This window comes from Pseudorasbora parva, chromosome 7 (genome assembly GCF_024679245.1).
Source record: "Pseudorasbora parva isolate DD20220531a chromosome 7, ASM2467924v1, whole genome shotgun sequence".
Classification (NCBI taxonomy): domain Eukaryota; kingdom Metazoa; phylum Chordata; class Actinopteri; order Cypriniformes; family Gobionidae; genus Pseudorasbora; species Pseudorasbora parva.
The window spans coordinates 44,716,103-44,738,086 of NC_090178.1; the positions used below are offsets into that span (position 1 = coordinate 44,716,103).

Genomic DNA, 21,984 nt, shown 5'->3' on the forward strand with positions numbered 1-21,984 from the left:
TAATTACATTTATTAATTGCGTTTAATTATTGCATCTAAACACAATAGTGTTGTGCCAAGATTTTTCACGTGAATAAAGGCATATAGATTTGCACACTTTGCTTAATCACTGGTCTAGTCTGTTAAACTAGTCAGAAGTTCTCGTTTCTAATATGCCCTCGTAGCCTATTTTTTCTCTCATCAAAACCGAATACCATCAGTGGTTGTACATCAAGAGCAGGAACAGTTTTTGTGCATTTTGTTTCGCGATCTGACCGGAACAAACAGAAAGTCTGCAACGGCGTTAAGCGTTAGATTAAAGCGCTCGTCTGTGTGAAGACTGCACGAGCCACGTGAGAAATCTGCTCCACTGATAACAGCGGCAACGAGCGCCTGATCGCCTCTTATTTAACAAACGAATGAAATTATACTCTTCTAGTTAACCAGAGATGTTTTGTTTGTATTAGTTAGGTTCATCCGTGAAGCAAGATAAAAAAGTGGTGGGGACATGTCCCACCTGTCCCACCTGTCCCACCCGCAAATTACGCCTATGAGTTAAAAAAATTGGTTGATTGACGCCAATCGGACGTTCATGTTTTTTTCCGTCTATTTGAAAGTTAGGCTAATAAACATGTTGCATATACGGCCTGATTATGTCTTTTTTTTTAAGTTACACAAACTGCTTTCAGGAATTTTTGACCGGCATATCATCAAAACGTCCGGAAAACGAAACCTCTGCCGGTCACTTTGACCGGCACCATTTTTTTCTAGCGGAAACTCTGATTTTCTCCTCTCCTGGGTTGAGGGTAAAGAAGTTACACTGACTTGTCTTCAGCATTAGATATCATTTCAGATCGGAAAGCTTTGTAAAATACACATAAAAATAACCTCCAGGATTCTGGTTTCCTTCTGCTGCAGTTCTGAGGAAATGATTTGTATGTGTGATGCATCGCTGCAGAGCAATCCTGCTCACTTCTGCTTCTTTCTTCTGTTCTGCACTTATGAGACCTCAATAATTCTAAGAAAGCCACTTTTTTTTCTCATGCTTGTCAATTTAAAGCATCAGATGAGGTTTCAGTGGAACGTGTACACCTCGTGCAGAGTTATTAGGCATGTTGATTTTTTGATCAATTTTATTTCCAAATGCCAAACCACATTATGCCAAACCAAACCAATTCCAAACCACATTAATCTTTATAACTACTATTCATTTTGTATTTAATAATTTGTAAGTGATATATAATAATTCATGAAGGCTGGAAATGAGAAATACCTTATTACCAGCAGCCATATCACCCTGTAGCCCAAGACTGGTTTCCCACTGCAGGGCAGGGCTGAGCCTGGCCAGTACCTGGATGGGAGACCGACTGGGAAAACCAGGTAGCTGCTGGTAGAGGTGTTAGTGAGGCCAGCAGGGGGCGCTCACCCTGTGGTCTGTGTGGGCCCTAACACCCCAGTATAGTGATAGGGACACTATACTGACAAAGAGCACTGTCTTTCGGATGAGACGTTAAACCGAGGTCCCGACTCTGTGGTCATTAAAAATCCCAAATTTGCCCACTGGCCTTCGTCCATCATGGCCTCCTAATAATACCCCTCTCTTGATTGGCTTCATCCCCTTGTCTCCTCTCCACCAATCAGCTGGTGTGTGGTGAGCGTTCTGGCGCAATATGGCTGCCGTCGCATCATCCAGGTGGGTGCTGCACATTGGTGGTGGTTGAGGAGATTCCCCCTTCTATGTAAAGCGCTTTGAGTGCCTAGAAAAGCGCTATATAAATGTAACGAATTATAATATGCAGGTGTGCAGAATTATTAGGCACGTGTCCTTTTACAGATAAAATGAGCCAAAAAAGAGATTTAATTAAAAATTCTAAATGTATTAAATGCCCATGAGAAGGATATAATACAACACAATACTAATACAGACATTGCAGTTAAGGCATGACCATTGGACCGTGAAATGCTCATTGAGTCAGAAAAAAAAAAAAACAGGTGGAGGAGAAAAGGCCTATGTTAACTGCAAAAGATAGGAGATGGATTGAAAATGAACTCCCAAAACATCCTGTTAAATTCTTCAAACAGTTACAAGAGGTGATGCCGGTCCTTCGAGTCACTCTCAACCCATCTGTCTGTAAAGCCTATAAACCGTCTTCATGAATACAACACTTCCGCTTGTGATTCTTGTTAAGTGGGGGTCATTTTTTAGGATTTGAGATCCTGCCGCCTTACACTTCTGGGGTTTTATGTTTCTAAGAATCACCAATTTCAGATGATGTAAAACTGAATTTTTATTTAAAATGTGTAGTGCTGATGAGAGGAAAATTCACATTAAAATACATTAAAATAGTTTACATCCATCATACAATAAAAAGGCAATGCCATTTTCACACACACACACACACACACACACACACACACACACACACACACACACACACACACACACACACACACACACACACACACACACACACACACACACACACACACACACACACACACAAACCTAAAAAATAAAACAAGCTAATAATAAACATTTATTTCTTATTAGAGAGCTCTAATTTCAGACGGAGTGCCCGAGGCAAAATCAAAGCAATCAAATGAAATCATATTACTTGAAAATATGTCTTTCGATTTTTAAGAAATTCTTTATAAATTATAACAGACCCTAGGAGGCTCCATTCACAGCATCAGTGAATGTTCAACGAGAGCTGCTGACCAACCAGCACAGCAACTGAAGACATTTAGAGACAACCCTGCTGACGGTGTCAATGGGGCAGTATTTCCACTTTAGTGTGTGGAATTTCACAAATCATCTTATTCACTAACCATCCAGTTTCCAGGAGCTAAATGTGCTGAACACGGATGTGCACAGTGTGCAGTAAATATTTAAATTAATTCACTGTCATTCTTCTTGTCAAACAGGCTCAATGTACAGGTTCATGATGATTTCACGAATCATTTTCTACTGATTTGATCTTGATGTGAATTCCATTGATTGATCGGAGGACTACTTGAGGGATCATCTTTGGGGTGTGCTGGGGATCTTTAATGAGGCGATATTTCTTCAGTGTCAGCGCCACGGCTACTTTCATCTCATTCATGGCAAAGTTCTGTCCGATGCAGTTTCTGTAATCAGATATACATCAGAAGCTTTATTAGCCGTCTATACCATTTCTGTCTTTTAATAAACACCATATCTGAACTGTTGAAAAGTAAAAATACATCTGTTTATATACACTCACCTAAAGGATTATTAGGAACACCATACTAATACTGTGTTTGACCCCCTTTCGCCTTCAGAACTGCCTTAATTCTACGTGGCATTGATTCAACAAGGTGCTGAAAGCATTCTTTAGAAATGTTGGCCCATATTGATAGGAGAGCATCTTGCAGTTGATGGAGATTTGTGGGATGCACATCCAGGGCACCAAGCTTCCGTTCCACCACATCCCAAAGATGCTCTATTGGGTTGAGATCTGGTGACTGTAGCGGCCATTTTAGTACAGTGAACTCATTGTCATGTTCAAGAAACCAATTTGAAATTATTCGAGCTTTGTGACATGGTGCATTATCCTGCTGGAAGTAGCCATCAGAGGATGGGTAGATGGTGTTAATAAAGGGATGGACATGATCAGAAACAAAGCTCAGGTAGGCCGTGGCATTTAAACGATGCCCAGCTGACACTAAGGGGCCTAAAGTGTGCCAAGAAAACATCCCCCACACCATTACACCACCACCACCAGCCTGCACAGTGGTAATAAGGCATGATGGATCCATGTTCTCATTCTGTTTACGCCAAATTCTGACTCTACCATCTGAATGTCTCAACAGAAATCGAGACTCATCAGACCAGGCAACATTTTTCCAGTCTTCAACTGTCCAATTTTGGTGAGCCTGTGCAAATTGTAGCCTCTATTTCCTATTTGTAGTGGAGATGAGTGGTACCCGGTGGGGTCTTCTGCTGTTGTAGCCCATCCGCCTCAATGTTGTGTGTGTTGTGGCTTCACAAATGCTTTGCTGCATAACTCGGTTGTAACGAGTGGTTATTTCAGTCAAAGTTGCTCTTCTATCAGCTTGAATCAGTCGGTCCATTCTCCTCTGACCTCTAGCATCAACAAGGCATTTTCTCCCACAGGATTGCCGCATACTGGATGTTTTTCCATTTTCACTCCATTCTTTGTAAACCCTAGAAATGGTTGTGTGTGAAAATCCCAGTAACTGAGCTGATTGTGAAATACTCAGACTGGCCCGTCTGGCACCAACAACCATGCCACGCTCAAAATTGCTTAAATCACCTCTCTTTCCCATTCTGACATTCAGTTTGGAGTTCAGGAGATTGTCTTGACCAGGACCACACCCCTAAATGCATTGAAGCAACTGCCACGTGATTGGATGATTCGATAACTGCATTAATGAGAAATTGAACAGGTGTTCCTAATAATCCTTTAAGTGAGTGTATTAGACAACAACGGATAGTAACACAATGTACTACTGATGTTTTAAGTAGTTTATTCAATCAGTCAGTCACATGATATACAGTCTTGTTCAAAATAATAGCAGTACAATGTGACTAACCAGAATAATCAAGGTTTTTAGTATATTTTTTATTGCTACGTGGCAAACAAGTTACCAGTAGGTTCAGTAGATTGTCAGAAAACAAATGAGACCCAGCATTCATGATATGCACGCTCTTAAAGGCTGTGCAATTGGGCAATTAGTTGAAAGGGGTGTGTTCAAAAAAATAGCAGTGTCTACCTTTGACTGTACAAACTCAAAACTATTTTGTACAAACATTTTTTTTTTCCTGGGATTTAGCAATCCTGTGAATCACTAAACTAATATTTAGTTGTATGACCACAGTTTTTTAAAACTGCTTGACATCTGTGTGGCATGGAGTCAACCAACTTGTGGCACCTCTCAGCTATTATTCCACTCCATGATTCTTTAACAACATTCCACAATTCATTCACATTTCTTGGTTTTGCTTCAGAAACAGCATTTTTGATATCACCCCACAAGTTCTCAATTGGATTAAGGTCTGGAGATTGGGCTGGCCACTCCATAACATTAATTTTGTTGGTTTGGAACCAAGACTTTGCCCGTTTACTAGTGTGTTTTGGGTCATTGTCTTGTTGAAACAACCGTTTCAAGGGCATGTCCTCTTCAGCATAGGGCAACATGACCTCTTCAAGTATTTTAACATATGCAAACTGATCCATGATCCCTGGTATGCGATAAATAGGCCCAACACCATAGTAGGAGAAACATGCCCATATCATGATGCTTGCACCTCCATGCTTCACTGTCTTCACTGTGTACTGTGGCTTGAATTCAGAGTTTGGGGGTCGTCTCACAAACTGCCTGTGGCCCTTGGACCCAAAAAGAACAATTTTACTCTCATCAGTCCACAAAATGTTCCTCCATGTCTCTTTAGGCCAGTTGATGTGTTCTTTGGCAAATTGTAACCTCTTCTGCACATGCCTTTTTTTTAACAGAGGGACTTTGCGGGGGATTCTTGAAAATAGATTAGCTTCACACAGACGTCTTCTAACTGTCACAGTACTTACAGGTAACTCCAGACTGTCTTTGATCATCCTGGAGGTGATCATTGGCTGAGCCTTTGCCATTCTGGTTATTCTTCTATCCATTTTGATGGTTGTCTTCCGTTTTCTTCCACGTCTCTCTGGTTTTGCTCTCCATTTTAAGGCATTGGAGATCATTTTAGCTGAACAGCCTATCATTTTTTGCTCCTCTTTATAGGTTTTCCCCTCTCTAATCAACTTTTTAATCAAAGTACGCTGTTCTTCTGAACAATGTCTTGAACGACCCATTTTCCTCAGCTTTCAAATGCATGTTCAACAAGTGTTGGCTTCATCCTTAAATAGGGGCCACCTGATTCACACCTGTTTCTTCACAAAATTGATGACCTCAGTGATTGAATGCCACACTGCTATTTTTTTTTAACACACCCCTTTCAACTAATTCAACTAATTGCTCAATTGCACAGCCTTAAGAGCGTGCATATCATGAATGCTGGGTCTTGTTTGTTTTCTGACAATCTACTGAACCTACTGGTAACTTGTTTGCCACGTAGCAATAAAAAATATACTAAAAACCTTGATTATTCTGGTTAGTCACATTGTACTGCTATTATTTTGAACAAGACTGTATAACTGCAGGGACGGTCATCTAAGAGCAAAAATTACTCTGTAAATTTTGAAGTAAACTAATCCTTTAGCTGCTTGACATGCTGCTATAGTTGCTGATAGGAGAAACCGAGACAGAGACAGAGTGTGATAAATAGAAACAGGATTTTCAATACATTTAAATGAATAACGCAATGTGATTCATGTTGGTTTGCGCTAGTCAGTTTTACATGTATTTGCACCATTATTTTACTACTTTTGTCTTTTAAAAAATGTACTGACATGCATTGATTGTAAACTTAGTAATTTCTTAATGGCATATTTTATGTAATTTATAAAATGTGTATGTCATGTATTTATCCCACTTATACCGTGGACATTTGCCAACACTGACAAGTTAAAGCTGTTATTGTGTTGCTGTGCAATGTTTAACTGGAGTTAAAATTAAGCTTGTTGTAGTCAGCCATCACTTTAAATCAGACAGAGCTAAAGTAGTGTGGTAATTCAAACAATATTTGAATGAAATAGAGATGCGTGTAAATTACCGGTGTTTGTGCAGCGTCTCTCTACTAACAATGTAGCTGTACGTTTAGTTACTCCAAAAACAGCGATGTTACACCCTCATTGCGGAATAATAAAATATAGCGATTCAGTAGCAAAACTAATTTCTGTTTCTAAAAGTTTCTGTGCTTTAGAATTTTTGCAGTCAGCACAACGAATCTTGACCCTCACGAGTGAAATATGTGTGTGTGTGTGTGTGTGTGCTTTCAGTGAAAACAGCGCATTCATATAGAAAGGAGACTAAACTGACTGGAACTATGTGTGCATTACACGGTTTGAACACACACCGTCCAACCAATCAGAATCGAGCATTCAGACAGACCTTTGTGTAAAATGCAATATTGAAATATAAATATAAAATGTAATATTAAAATTATAATCAATTAATTTACATGTGGTTAAGTATGTTAGTCAACAATCAAAAAGTGAATATTAACACAATATTAAAATATAATTTAAAATACATTTTAAAGAAAATAAAATGTATCGAAGTTTTTTTTATAATGTGTGCTAAACAGTTTATTAAAACATAATCATGATGGTGTACTAAGGGGCCTTTTATTTCATTAATATTATATAATCTGCAAGGTATCTAAGCCAATTTAGTAAAACTTTTCTATCAGAATGACTGCCAAAACGACCTGCATTATCAGTAGCTTTATTGCTGTTTGCTCTCTGCTCTCATCAGAGTTGAACTGAGGTCAGAGACACAAACGCTCCTAACTGCAGACATTCGAAGGAAAAGTTCAGTTCTTTGTGCAATTCTTTTAAACGAAGAGGGTTAAAGCAGTTATTTTTTCACTCTATAGCCCCTTTCACACTGCACGTCAGACCCGCAATATTCCCGGAACATTGCCGGGTCGCCTTCTGTGTGAAAGCAACCACGTCCCGGGATTGATTACCGAATTGAACCAAGGTCTGGGACCTAGTAACATTGCGGTATTCGACCCGGGACGAGCGCTGTGAACAAAAGCCAAAACTAATGCCGCAGTGTGTACGTAGTTATCGTGCGACTCCTAGAGCTTGTTTTTTCAATAATACAACCCTGCAGTGCCAGAAGATCTAGTCGGTGTTTTAAACGCAGAGAGTGTTCGTACACAAAATAAACTAAAATTAAACAAGCAGAAATGTGCGCAAACTGGACACAAGTCGAGACCACGGAGCTCCTTACTATCCGCACTGAAGCTGAGATCGCTCGCCGTTATACGTCACATCAGGATGTCACGTGTCAACTCGACCCGGGACCGTTAAGCGTTGTGTGTGAAAGCGCGCATATTACGGCATTTCGCTGGCAGTGTGAATGGACCAAATCTAGCGGCCCGGGAACAAATGCCGGGTCGCATTATGTGTGTATTTGCCGGAATCGCAGTGTGAAAGGGGCTTATGACAATAGAGCACTTCTAATATATCAGCACATTTTAAAAAATGTGTTAAAGGTGCAGTGTGAAAATTGTAGTGGTATCTAGCGGTGAGGTTGAGAATTGCACTCGTCCACCGCTCACCCCTCCCTTTCGAAGTACATAGAGAAGCTACGGTGGCCGACACAGGACAAAGAGAAGTAGAGAAGTTTGTCCGTTTAGGGCTACCGTAGAAACATGACGGCGCAAAATTGTGACTTCTCTAAAGAAACCTGCTGTGTATGTATATGGAAATGGCTCATTGCAAGGTTATATAACGTTCATTATGTAAGGTCTTTAATTTTTGAAAGATCTTGTTTAAGATCTTATCTTGTTTATTGTTTTGGCTGTACATCAGCTCTAGAAAAATGTTATTGATTGATTAATTTCTGTTATAAAAATCATTAGTTATTTACTTTGGGACCACTTACACGACACCATTTTCAACTAAAATATAATACTTTTAATACGTTCTGGGCATTCATTGCTAAGTAGTGCCCCCTCGCTTCAGATTTACGAGGTTAAGATGAATGATTATTTGATTAATTGATAGTTAGTTTAAACACAACATTTGTAAATTGACATCCATATTTAATATGAACTGTCATTGTACAGAAAAGAGCTCCTTGAAGAATCTTCCTTTTCTGTTGGATAGGAAAACAACATCCTACTTTTTTGAGTGAACTTTTCTAAATATTTTTCGCAGAATCAGCATTACTAAGTGCACCTCATTGCTGTTTGCCCTCATGAGGGTTGAAATGAGGTCAGAGACACTGGCGCTCCAAACTCCAAACCAAAGAACGGCTCTATTCAGTGTGACTGTAATGTGAGTGAGTGACCCACTTGTTAAACCGTTCATGTCTCTTCAACACTCGCTGGCATACAAACCTGGGTCCAGCAGAGAAGGGCACAAAAGCGTGAGGTGACCTCTTAGCAGTGTTCTCAGGCAGAAATCTCAGTGGATCAAATACCTGTGGGCAACAAAACATTTTAAATACACTCATATACTTTTAAAGAACTGTACATTTATATATACAGACTTAAAACACACAAATCACATCACATATACTTGTTTTGTTCTTCTTATAAACATAAAATGATTAAGGTTAAAATATGGTTGTGTTCTGATGGGGGTTTATCTATTTCATCTATATTATAGTGAGGAAGTATGAGACCAAAATTAAATTAATTAAACGACTCTTTGTACAAGAAAGTGACTCAGACGGTCACACAAGATGCATCTGAAATCATGCTGGAAAACATGATCATCAGGTTTTGTTCATGTAGCTCTACTGCTGCTTTAATTAAAGCAAAAGAAAGACACACAGACAGGGTGTTTGCATTAATGCTTCTCATTTACATTGAATGGGTGACATCCTGTCACCTGTCGGTTTCTGAAGAGCATTTTTGAAGCCCAAAGTGGAAGGAGCCGGCTGTCGCTATCTTGGCAGCGTGTCACCGCTTGTTACTCCAGGATAACCGAAAATGGGCAAAGAGGCAGGACGTGGGTGGAGCTGAGGTGCCTGATTGATGAAACCACGCCCACCTAGCTTGAGCATAGTGGCAATCCACCTGTCACTTAAGTGAACACGCCAGGCTGTAAACACATTTGTTTCTGCTGTAAAGTTGGGTATTTTAACATGGGAAAGATATAGATTTGACTCCCTTTTGGAGCCTGTCTCTAACGACCAGTCGATGAACTGCAGTTTCACTTCAAGAGAGCTCACAGGAGGTTGCCCCTTGGTGACGTCATGTGTTGCCAAACTGAACTGTGGGTTCTGTTGACACCCTGAAGCCCAAGACTGGTTTCCCACTGAGGCTACGCAGGGCTGTGCCTGGTCAGTACCTGGATGGGAGACCAACTGGGAAAACTAGTAGAGGTGTTAGTGAGTCCAGCAGGGGTCTGTGTGGGTCCTAACACCCCAGTATAGTGACGGGGACACTGTACTGTCAAAGAGCACCGTCCTTTGGATGAGCCGTTAAACTGAGGTCCCGTGAAAAATCCCAGGACGTCCTTCGGAAAAAGAGTAGGGGTGTAACATCCTAGCCAAATGTTCTCATTGGCCCCGTCCATCATGTCAATCATCCCCATATCCTGATTGGCTTCATCCCCTTGTCTCCTCTCCACCAATCAGCTGGTGTGTGGTGGGCGTTCTGGCACAATATGGCTACCGTCCCATCATCCAGGTGGATGCTGCACATTGGTGGTGGTTGAGGAGATTCCTCCCTTCAATGTAAAGCGCGTTGAGTGCCTTGAAAAGCATTATATAAATGTAACAAATTATTATTATTATTATTCTGTTGCGTCACGTCACTGGCGTTGTTTGCAGCAGAAGTTGAAAATGTGTCAGTCAGACCACCTATGCAAACATATGTAACACTGATAAAGTAATGTGATTGCCTGTTGTCACTAGGACGGTTGCATAAGCACCAAACTTCAGACACTCCCTTGGTCAAGCATTTGGACGCTATTTAATTTTTCATTCAGTATTCTGTTGTGACCTACACTATATTGCCAAAAGTATTGGGACACCCTTCCAAATGATTTAATTCAGGTTCCAATCACTTCCAAGGCCACAGGTGTATAAAATCAAGCACCTAGGCATGCAGACCTCCAAACTTCATCTGGCCTTCAGATTAGCTCAAGAGTGTGTAGAGAGCTTCATTGAATGGGTTTCTATGGCCGAGCAGCTCATCTAAGCCATACATCATCAATGGCAATGCAAAGCGTGGGATAGAGTGGAGTAAAGCAGTCACCACAGGACTCTAGAGCAGTGGAGACGTGCTCTCTGGAGTGACCAATCACACTTCTCTGTCTGGCAATCCGATGGACGAGCCTGGGTTTGGTGATTGCCAGGAGAATGGTTGCAAGTTTGGTGGATGGAGGATTATCTTGTGGTGTTGTTTTTCAGGGGTTGGGCTTGGCCCCTTAGTTCCAGTGAAAGGAACTCTTAATGCTTCAGTATACCAAGACAGTTTGGACAATTTTATTGTGGCAGAGGGGCGTGGTTCAGCGAGGTCTGCAGCGGGAGAGAGAGGCGGGAGACGAGCGGTAAGTGAGTGGGTTGGACCCAAACTACCAATACATGTCTCTCGTTCCAGTAATTGGCGTGGGGAGAGTACAAGAGCCCTGGAGAAACAGAAGACAGTGAGAGAGAGAGAGAAGGACTACTGACGTGTCCCCCAGAGTTCCCGGATGATCACAACCCGGAAGTGATTACGACGAATGTTTGAGTTGAGCGTGCACTGTGGTGCCAACACAAAGTTACCTTGAGTTTATTAATAAAAACGTCAGTGGTCCAGCCGACCCCTGTGTCTTCTTCCTTACTCCACACACGATCCTCTACATTTATACTCCCAACTTTGTGGGAACAGTTTGGGGATGGCCCCTTCCTGTTCCAAGGTTCATAAAGAGAGAGAGAGGGAGTCCTGAACTCAACCCGATAGAACACATTTGGGATGAATTAGAGCAGACTGCGAGCCAAGCCTTCTCATCCAACATCAGTGCCTGACCTCACAAATGAGCTTCTAGAAGAATGGTCAAAAAATCCCATAAACACACTCCTAAACCTTGTGGAAAGCCTTCCCAGAAGAGTTGAAGCATTTATAGCTGCAAAGGGTGAGCTAACTCCATATTAAACCCTACAAATTAAGAATGGGATGTCATGTAAAGGCAGGCGTCCCAAACCTTTTGGCAATATAGTGTATTTGGGTTATGTAATGTAGTGAGTGATGCATTGCTTATGTCAGATGTGAAGAAAGCACTCATACATATGGATTCTCCCACACGGTGGCATTCAAGTGGATCCCATAAATGCTAACTCCAATGGTACAACCTATGGAAGAGTAAAACAGTGTGTCCATTAGAAAACAAATGCAGTTATGTATTCAGCCTAGGTTCACTGTTTTGTGATGAACTGATAACGTTCAGTGTCATGCTGCATATACCAAGTAACTGAACAACAAGCCGCTAGATTAATGTTTGAACAGATGTTCTCTGAGTTAGAGGTCATGGTGTCTGTTTACAAGTGAACAGAGTTTAAAGCAGTAGGCATTATTTCAAACTTCATACTTGCTGGTTGGCAAAACAATATTCTTTCTGTTGTGTTTGACGTACCTATTTGGCCTCTTTTTGGAGCATTAATGAAAAAATTATTTGCAAAATTGTAAATTCTGTTATCAACTTATTTTTATGTTGCTTATAAAATATCTTTTCCACTTTATATTAACATACGTTTTACTTATTAACAACTATGTACTACTACTATTAGTTACTTATTAACTACTATTGTACTAATATTTAAATTAATCATTTGATACAATGCGCTTATTGTGTTTTTATTTGTACATACATTTAAAAAATACCTGCATGTAATAACATCACTACATCTGTAAATAACTTCTATTACACATTTGACCCTTACATGACACCTTAACCCACCCTTAAACCTAACTATACCACCTCAATAGCAGCAAATGTATTTTGCAACAGGATAAGTGCATTGTACCAAACTTAAGTTAAACACTAATATAAAGTCAAACCAAATGTCTTCTTACAATAAAACTGGATGGTGGCCAAAGGACTGTCATCCTTCAAAAGGATAAAAAAGTACCATAAAATGCCATAAAAGTAGTATATGACTTGTGGACTTTTCTTCTTTAGTCTTCTGACAGACTGAAACATTAGCCATTATTCATTAAAAATGGTTGTGTCTATTTTGCACTCTTGATATTTTAGTGTCACCCCTACATTGCTATGCACTTTTTTTTCTGGTTCATGGCTGATTTGTGGCTTGTATCACCAAAAGATTCCCTGAGTTGTTGTGTGTTTCCGTATTTCCCATTAATTCCCTATGTCGGTCGTTTTTTGACCGTGAAGGAGACAAGTGTGACCATTTTTTTTACGACCCTTTAACATGACCAAAACATCTCCATGATTTTCTTATGTGTTCACATAGCTAATGTAACAAAAGTCACTGAGTGTCATCCCATTCCGCTGAATCCCAAAAAATTTAACATTTCAAAACGTAAAATGTTTCTGTAATTTTTGACCGAGGAGGACCAGGGGGTTAAATAGCAAATGCCCATCTGTTCACCCATGGGCGTGCTGGTCTGAAAGCGAGGTGTGTTCAGGTGCATTGTTGGCATGTTGCTATTTTGAGGAACTAAAAACGACTGCGCCATTGATCAACAAAAACCTGCTCTAAAGTAGTGTTGTCAAAAATTCGGCTCTGAAATGTACAAAATTTGACGCTTTGGATACTGTTGAGTTGGAATCATAAACACCTCTGCAACATGATGATAGCGTGAGACAATGGGCAGTCAGAGGCGTTTACGATTCCAACTCAACAAGACCCAAAGCGTCACATTTTTTAAATTGTGAACCGTTTTGGTACCGAATTGGTACCAGTACCGGTACCGAATTTTTTGGTACCAGTACCGAATTGGTATCGCGACCAATACTTTTGACAACACTTTAGTCTAAAGTCAATGTGCAGTATTTTTGTGTGTTATTTAAAGGGCTTGTTAGTAATATGCGTAGGGCTGGACAATAATTCAATATCAATATATATCGCGATATAATTTTTTTCAATAACGGTGATATGATTTTTAAACACATTTCCGATATTTCGATAAATACAGCATTCCTGACTGACTGACGTTCAGGGCGCAGCCGTCAGAAAGAGCAGAACATGATTGGCTACTTGCGCGATGACGTACACCACAGAAACGCAGTCAGTGCTCAGCAGTAGTAGGCTGATAGATCCAACGCAGCAAGTTTTAGCTACAAAAAGAGCTTCCCTGACCGCAACACAAATGTGACTGAACGAACTTCCACAAGTAAGGAGAAAGAAATAGTTGATAAGAGAAGAAAGACTAACGTTAATTCAGTGGGGTGGAAGTGGTTCGGCGTGTCCCCCGCACTTTTACTGGGTCTCACCGGTCCTAGTCGACCCGCTCCGAGCGGGATTCCAAACGGCATTACCTGGAGCGAGGGCGAGCAATTTAACAGGGACGCTTAAGACCGCTTTCTCTAACCTCGGTTGATTGCGCGCTTCTTGAGGTCACGGGCAAGTGTATACATAGAAACCAACGTGAATACATCAAGATTTAATTTCAGAGACAAAAAAATAATCTATGCATGACCTGTCATTTTATTCGTATCTAAATATGAGGAGGACGCTCTCACAGAAAGTCCAAAAGCGGATTCGTAGAACTAACGTTACTGTCGCGCTGGAGCTGCAGCTGAAGGACAACGTTACATATACATACAAATCGTTATGAGCTGAAAGGTGACGAGGACAGTCAGACGAATGCGACAATATATGAAAGCAATGAAGGAGCATCATGAGCAACAAAACTGTTTTCAACACTGATAATAATCATAAATGTTTGTTGAGCATCAAATCCTAATATGAGAATGATGAGTGACACTGAAGACTGGAGTAATGATGATAAATTCAGCTTTGATCACAGAAATAAATGACACTACTATATATTCACGTAGTGAACAGATGATGTAGATCAGAATAATATTTCACTGTATTACGTTGTTTACTGCATTTTTAATTAAATAAATGCAGCATTAAATATATGCTATAGTTTTGCATAAATGGAAAATAGAGCGCTATGAATTGTTCTTCACTGAAATTTAAAACTTAAAAGAAATTGCTCAATAAACTGCGTCTGCGGCATAGGAGCACTGTACGCTGTGAAGCAGATCCATCCGCTAGAATATTCTGAGTCAGGCTGAATCCAGGCTGAAGCACTTTTGTTTAATCTATATTAAGAATAATATAATCAGCCTATGTTATAGTTTAAACTTAAAGATATTAATATTAATAAAGTGAGAGTCTTATGTTTATTTGATGTTGATTTTACATTTCTTGTTCACATAAAGGCTAAATACAAATAAATGGTGAACATTAATTTATTTGTACTGGTTTTATTTCTAAAATATAGAGTTTTATAGGAGGACTATTCATAGACTTGGCCAATACATTTTTCAGAAGTTTGTAGGTACAGAAATCCTTTAGGGCAGTTCTTAGTAGTTTTTTCTAAAGCTTTTATATAGTTCATATCGATATCGGAATTATATCGTATCGACCAAAATTATGAAAAATATCGTGATATGAATTTTGGCCATATCGTCCAGGCAGGCACACAATGTGCACACACTCTGCTTAATTACACACAGGATTCCTCTCTGTAGAAGCGTTCAGTCTTTCCGTTCGCAAAATTCCTCCATGTAAATAGCAAATCCATGGTGCGAGCGCAACTGGCTCCCAAGGGAATGGAAGATAAAACTCTGATTGGTTTATTAAGCCCAGAACACACCCATGACTCATTAAGAGACTAGGGACAACCATTTTGGACCATGCACCAGAAGTTTTTTCTGTCATTGATGAAACAAGCAAACTTGAGCGCAACAAAGCGCAAGTGCACGTGGGCCCTATATGCCCACACAGGGTATATACAGCAATCCTTAAGTTAAATTTACTACTTTTTAATACCTTTTTTATTACCTTCAGAATATTTTTAAAACCATCACGACACTGAATTGTAAGTGTTAATCAGCGACCTTTCTATTATTTACATAGATTTTGACATATATAACATACAAAAAAGAATAGATTTAGAATTGACACCAGGAGGAAATCTGTTAAAAGTTATCATTCAGACACAGTAAAATAGATCTCAACATTCACAAAGGTTGGTTCAGGAGAAGCATTACTGCATACACATTTGATTTCAATTAATAATTGGTAATTTTTTTTCCAACAACAAAACCTGAGCCAAATATTACATTTCTATAGCTGTGATAAGTTGTTGAACATTTTTTTCTGTGATTAATCGCAATTAATCACAATAAAAAAGAAATGTTTAATACTTTTTTAATATATTTTTTATATAATAATTTCACTGTTAATCAAATTAATGTAGAAACAACATAAAGAGAATATATTTTAAATACTTGTTTAAATGGCATATTTTTATGAATGAAGGCCAGTATTACTGATATTAATACAGCTACTTTTTTTACATTTATTATTAGGCTTCAAAAATATAACAGTTTTTAATTTAAGTAAACTTAAAACAATGCTAACATAAACCCATAATAAATGTCATGTTTACTCCTGCCCTTCCTGTCTTAACAGTTAGGAACTATACAGAAATTTAATAAAGTTATCAAAGTTATATGCAGTCTGCACTGCATAAAATATAAATGAAATAGTTAATCCTTATTGAAGCTACAAAAGTTATTTAGTCAAGAGCAGCAAGTCATTTTCTCTGTTCCCTTTGTTCTTTAACTTTACTGACAGGAAGCTTTATTGGCTGCTGTCCCTTTAAGAGCAGACAGACACGCGGATCTCACTGTTTATATACTGTCTATGGATCGCGCCTCATTCTCTCACAACTCTTTTTGTTCATTTTAGACTTTATATAAATCATTTAAGATTGCTCTTATGAGGATAGTCGTTGAAGATATGCCTTGAAGCAAGTCTAAATTAAAACGTAAGCCAGCACCTTCTGTTGAGCGCGCAGTGTTCTGAGATGATGCCGAACGACCACTGAATATGACGTCAGCATCAAACATACGCTGAGACGGAGACGAAAGATCTTTGATTATGTGCCCAGATATGATAAAGCCCATATTTAAACGAACTAATGCGAACGCAGATAGAATTTCATTCAGAATAGGACACCTGATAGTCTGAAAAAATAATACCTAATTTGGAAAAAAATAATACCTCTGAGACCACATTTAACACTTTTAATGGCCTTAAATTTGACAATTTTGATTTATCACTTTTTAATACTTTTTAAAACCCCGCGGACACCCTGCCACACTATAACTTTGAGAAAATGAACACACTATAACTGTTGTGGCCTGTTGCACAAAGCTGGTTTCAGTTGTTACCAAGGTAAGTTCGAGATTAGTTTTAGCAAACTCTGTTTTTTCAGGCTCAAGAAGGTGGATTGTTTTTTTATCAGTGTTCATCACCATAGTAACTTACACTACACGGCTAACCTGGGGCCTGTACCATGAAGCTGGTTTAGCAGGTTATCCAGATAAGTTTAAGCTTAGTTTGTGCTAATCCTGGGTTTTAGGTACCATTAAAGTGGTTTGGCTTTTAGCTGTGTTCATCGCCATAGTAACTTACACTCCACGGCTAACCTGCTCCAGGGCAGGTTATGTTCTGGATAAGAGATCTCAATCTGAAATTGGGCCAATCAGCTGTGAGTAAATTGACACACCTCTGATGCAATAAAGTCACTCCCCCTGTTTCTACTTCAAATTAAAGTACACTACATAGCAAATGTTTTTTAAAGACTAAAGCGTCTGGCTTTTACCCATGCTTATTTATAAAAATAATAATTTTTAATGATTTAGATATAATTTATGTAATTATTATACCCTTACTCACATTTATCACATTTATCATTTTAGTTAATCAATCATTAATAGGCACTTTGTTAAAATTAATATAAATAGCCTACATAAAGTCATACAAATATGATTAAAATCAATAAATAAAGCTATTTAAAAAAAGAAGTTTACTGAGCTTAAATGTTCAATTTTCTTTATCAACTAAACTAACTTCATAACTTTTTTATCAACTAAACTAACTTGCATTGACATATAATATTGTTTCTTTAGTTGTCCTCTTTCATAGACAGCTCTTTTCTTCTTGCTGTGTAATTTTTTTTTTTAATTCTTAATATTTTTCAATCAGGCCATCCTTAAAAATATTTTGGTTTGCAGTAACAGTAAAAAAAATTTAAAAAAGGGTCGGTAGGTAGGTCTATATTTTTTTTTTTCACATTTTAATACAAAAAAAAATGTACATTTTTGGTGATGGTGATTACGTAGGTATGAATTTAAACAAATTGGCATATCGTGACATCACTGACTGGGTCTTCAAGCCGTGCCTTCGGGCGTGTAGGCTAATTGCAGGCTATATAGACAACAAACAAATTGAAATATTTGTCAAAAACATGTTTATTGCATAAATTTCAGGTGCATTCTTTAAGAAAAGGGTCCAACCACCAGCTAGCTGTCATTGACTCAAAGCTGTCAACCCTCCCTTTTTTCCCGTGTTTCTCACGTATTTCAGCTCTTTTCCCGCTGTCTTCACGTTTTAGTATTTTCCTGTGATATGTTTCTTATTTTTATGCTCGATTGTGTTAACTCAGAACACGCAACTATCTGTGTGTCTGAAGTGGCTTGCACTACTTGCCAGAACAAAGCATCTGGTGATATAGACTAGTGCATTTGAATATTAAAAAGCAAAAAGTTGTTTTTATGAATTCAATTAATTAAGTAGCTATAACCAGCTATTCAATCAAGAGCAGTGAGTGAGTCCTTATCTTTTGTTTGACAGACAGCAGTAAAGGCTACTGCCCCTTTAAGGCCTAATACAGAGATATGCATCGTCTTTCTCAACTGTATAAAGTTCTCTTAAGGGATATAGACTGTCTGATGGATACTCATCAAGATCGACATGTTGACATACTTTTTGTGTGAGTTTATCCGTTCAAACGCAAGACTTGAAAGAACTCAATATTTGCGCGCTGAGACGTGCGCGCGCTGCGCACAGAGACAGATCTTCTCTCACTGCAGAGGGTTCTCATTCGCGTCTTCTGGAGAATATACTGAGTGATGATGGCGAAAATGACTGGTCATACGGCAGCACTCGCATGCATTGAACACAGTTTACAAATATAGACCGTTTTGCCCATGTTTTCTTTTATTATCGCTGTTGTAGTGCACGTGTATCCATCGACAGAACCATACATAAAGCATTATTTTTCAAGTTACAACCAGTGCCGCCGCTCCCACCACGCGCTGGGGTCGAGCAGAACACACGCTACCCACGCATACCCACACGCAACGCGTTATGACAACGACATTCAGACTGACAGAGACAAGATAAACGGCTTCTCCGCCATTTGTTACTGTTTTGTACACGTTGTTATATTAATTATAATTCAAAATCTGTTTTATTCGCCACAATATAGTAATGATAAATGTTGAGAGCGGCACTTTTGATTCATTTTCAAAAAGGGCAGGGGCTCAAACTAAGCCCTCCCTTCTGCAGTGCACTTGCCCGGTGTGTGTAACGTGTCCATGGTCCTGACTCCTGTCACACGGCGAAATCTCCGACAGGGCTTTAACAGTCTAACGTTACAGTGAATGAGAGTATGAGCCGAAACGAACTTACGTGCAGGCCATAGTGTGACATCCGTTAACCATAGTGTAAACATAGATGACGTCACGGGTTTTTCTATAAACGAAAGAACGTAGCCTTCGTTTGTATGGCCCAGGCAATTTATACATTTATAATACTTACTAAAATATAATTCATATTATTTTATTACTGTTGTATTAGTTGTTTGAAAAGTAAAAAAAGAAATTGGTCGGTCTTAAAGCCAATTTACAACCGGCAAGTCGGTCGGACTAAAAGGAAAATAAAAATAAAAATTGAGTCGGCCCTAAATTGACAGGGTCGGTCGGGTTACGGCAAACAAGAATATTTTTAAGGATGGCCTCATGTAATAATCTGCAGAAGAGAGAAATGAATCTCAGTTTCGCTGATCCACAGCGTGTGATTGGCTGTTCACTGCTGATGTCACAGCTAAACTCCTGAACTCAGGATCAAAGCCTGAGTTGACAGAGCGAGCTGATGATCAGCATCATGGGACCAACAAAGCCAGAATAGATTGGTTTGGTTTTGTCAACTCAAAACTAATCTTGTAACCCTGAGTTTGTTAAACTACCATCATGGTACAGGCCCCTGCTCTGGAGCCGGTTTTATTCTGAGTTAGAGATTGCAAACCCAAACTGGACCAATCAGCTGCAAGTAAAGATGCAATAAAGCCACACCCCCTGTATCTCTCATTCCAAATTAAAGCAGTTTATAATGAGAAAACTTTAGAAATAAAATTGTTCATCTATTGGTGCTAATTTTAATCACTTTGAATTCATATAATATGTTCATATAAATATTATATTGATTGACAAGTAGCCAAATAACTATAAGTAATTATAAGAAATAATTATATAAATTATACTAGAAATAATTATAAGAACCTATAATTATTAGGCATATTTCTTTGATTTACATGCATTGTTATAGTCAGATATTCTTTCAGATGCCTTCTCAAACCGCAGCAGCAGCAGTGCATATTCCTGCCTCGTAAACACATTTAATTTCATAATAATTTTCAAAATGATCTCTCAATCTTCAGAAGAGAAGTGAATCAAACGGACACTGTGATTGGCTGTTTGCCGCACGTGTCACACTTTCAGAGTTGATCGCTAACTCTGGATTAAACCTGAGCTGACAGAGAAAGTTTATACCGAGCTTTGAGAAACGGTTGAACTTGATCTAAACCAGGTTGGATTTATCTGGATTTGCCAACTCTAAACCTACTCTGAAACTCAGACTTTGTTCACCTAGCTTCATGCAACAGGCCTCTGGTGTGGTTTCAGATAACTTAAAATCTGACACACAAGTCATATACACTACTATGAAGATATGTTTATGGTATTTGGAGTTTGACAGTCACTCGATAATCAAATAATTACCTTCAGGTACAGTTCGGCCATCAAAAAAGGTCAAGGGTTTAGTCAACTTCCGTGATATTCCTGGCACGGGAGGACAAAGCCGCAGAGATTCTTTAATACACATTGTGGTATAAGGAATTTTATTGAGGTCTTCCCTGAAACAGAAAGACAGAGAGACAGTCTCAGAGAAACAGACAGTGAATAAGCCATATCAATGAAAGCAAGGCATAATGAGGAAATGCATAGAGCGATTTGATTTGATTTGAGTTGATTTGCTATGAATATAATTTTCACGTCTGCCTGTTTGTTTGGATTTTCAGTAGTTTTGTGATTTCTGTAACACGTTCCTTTACTAATGCTGCTAATTACTAATAACTATTTTGTGTTCCATTAATTACCTTGGTTTGTTTGCTATTGAAGCTCCTCTTGTGTCTTTGTCTGGTCACTGTTATGCTACACTTTGTTAACTCTGCTCTGTCTTCCTTGTATTTGGAAGTAACTCACTGCTATTGACTGAATAACATTAATAGCTTTAATAAGAACACATTTCTTACTTGAATGCTGCTGTTAAATGCTCTGGTGAGAAAATGAACATGGCAGACTGTACAGCTCACTGAGGGGCGGGGCTATGCTAATAGGGCAGTCGTGGGGCCTAAACATATGTGACATCACAAAAGCTAGAATAAGCAAATGGGAATTAAGGTGGATTTTTACCATTATAGGGTGGTTGTGTACACACACAGCTCACACACACTTCTGTTCACTGAAACATTAGAATTTTGCATAGGTCACCTTTTCTTTTTTTTCTCTTGCATGTAATTTTCTTTGTTTTTTTATTATATGACTGACTTTTCCTACTGTGGTATTGAAATTGGTATTGGGAACTGTGAAATTTGTGTAGCTGCTTGGCTGTCAGTCAGGTTGCTATCGGTCGTTCCCACTACTGGTTGCCTATTATAGGTGCCCTGGAATGATTTGATACAATATTTAAATTTTTCTGATATCTAAATAGAGGGTATTCTTTACGGTCAAAAATTGTCCAGATATAGTTTTACAGGTCCATTTACAACCCTATGTATTGTCCCTAGGATGTAATGCTCTGTTTTTGCCTCATTTGGAAGGGTCATGAATATTAATGCAGAGTTCTGCTCTGATTGGCTGTTTCACTCCACTGCTGCTCAATGGCAGCTAACACATCTATACCATCCGTCATGGTAATGATTTTACAATGATAGCTTCTCAACTCTCACGAACTGAACTGGGTAGCGTGTAAATATGTTGTTTACAGTAACGTTAAAGTTTGACAGTAGAGTACTGATTTAAA

At 38.9% G+C, this 21,984-nt stretch overlaps 1 protein-coding gene across 1 annotated transcript in view; it reads right to left on the minus strand.

The window, feature by feature from the left end:
- Positions 1-2,249: 2,249 nt before the first annotated feature.
- Positions 2,250-21,984, minus strand: part of cyp4t8 (cytochrome P450, family 4, subfamily T, polypeptide 8) — a 33,693-nt gene continuing 13,958 nt past the window's right edge. Inside the window, exons 9-12 of the mRNA XM_067449330.1 lie at positions 20,682-20,815; positions 11,858-11,922; positions 8,975-9,057; positions 2,250-3,108 (exon numbers count right to left, since the gene is read on the minus strand). Of these exons, the coding sequence (XP_067305431.1) occupies positions 2,931-3,108; positions 8,975-9,057; positions 11,858-11,922; positions 20,682-20,815 (460 nt within the window). The 3' untranslated portion in view covers positions 2,250-2,930. The remainder of the gene's footprint in view (positions 3,109-8,974; positions 9,058-11,857; positions 11,923-20,681; positions 20,816-21,984) is intronic.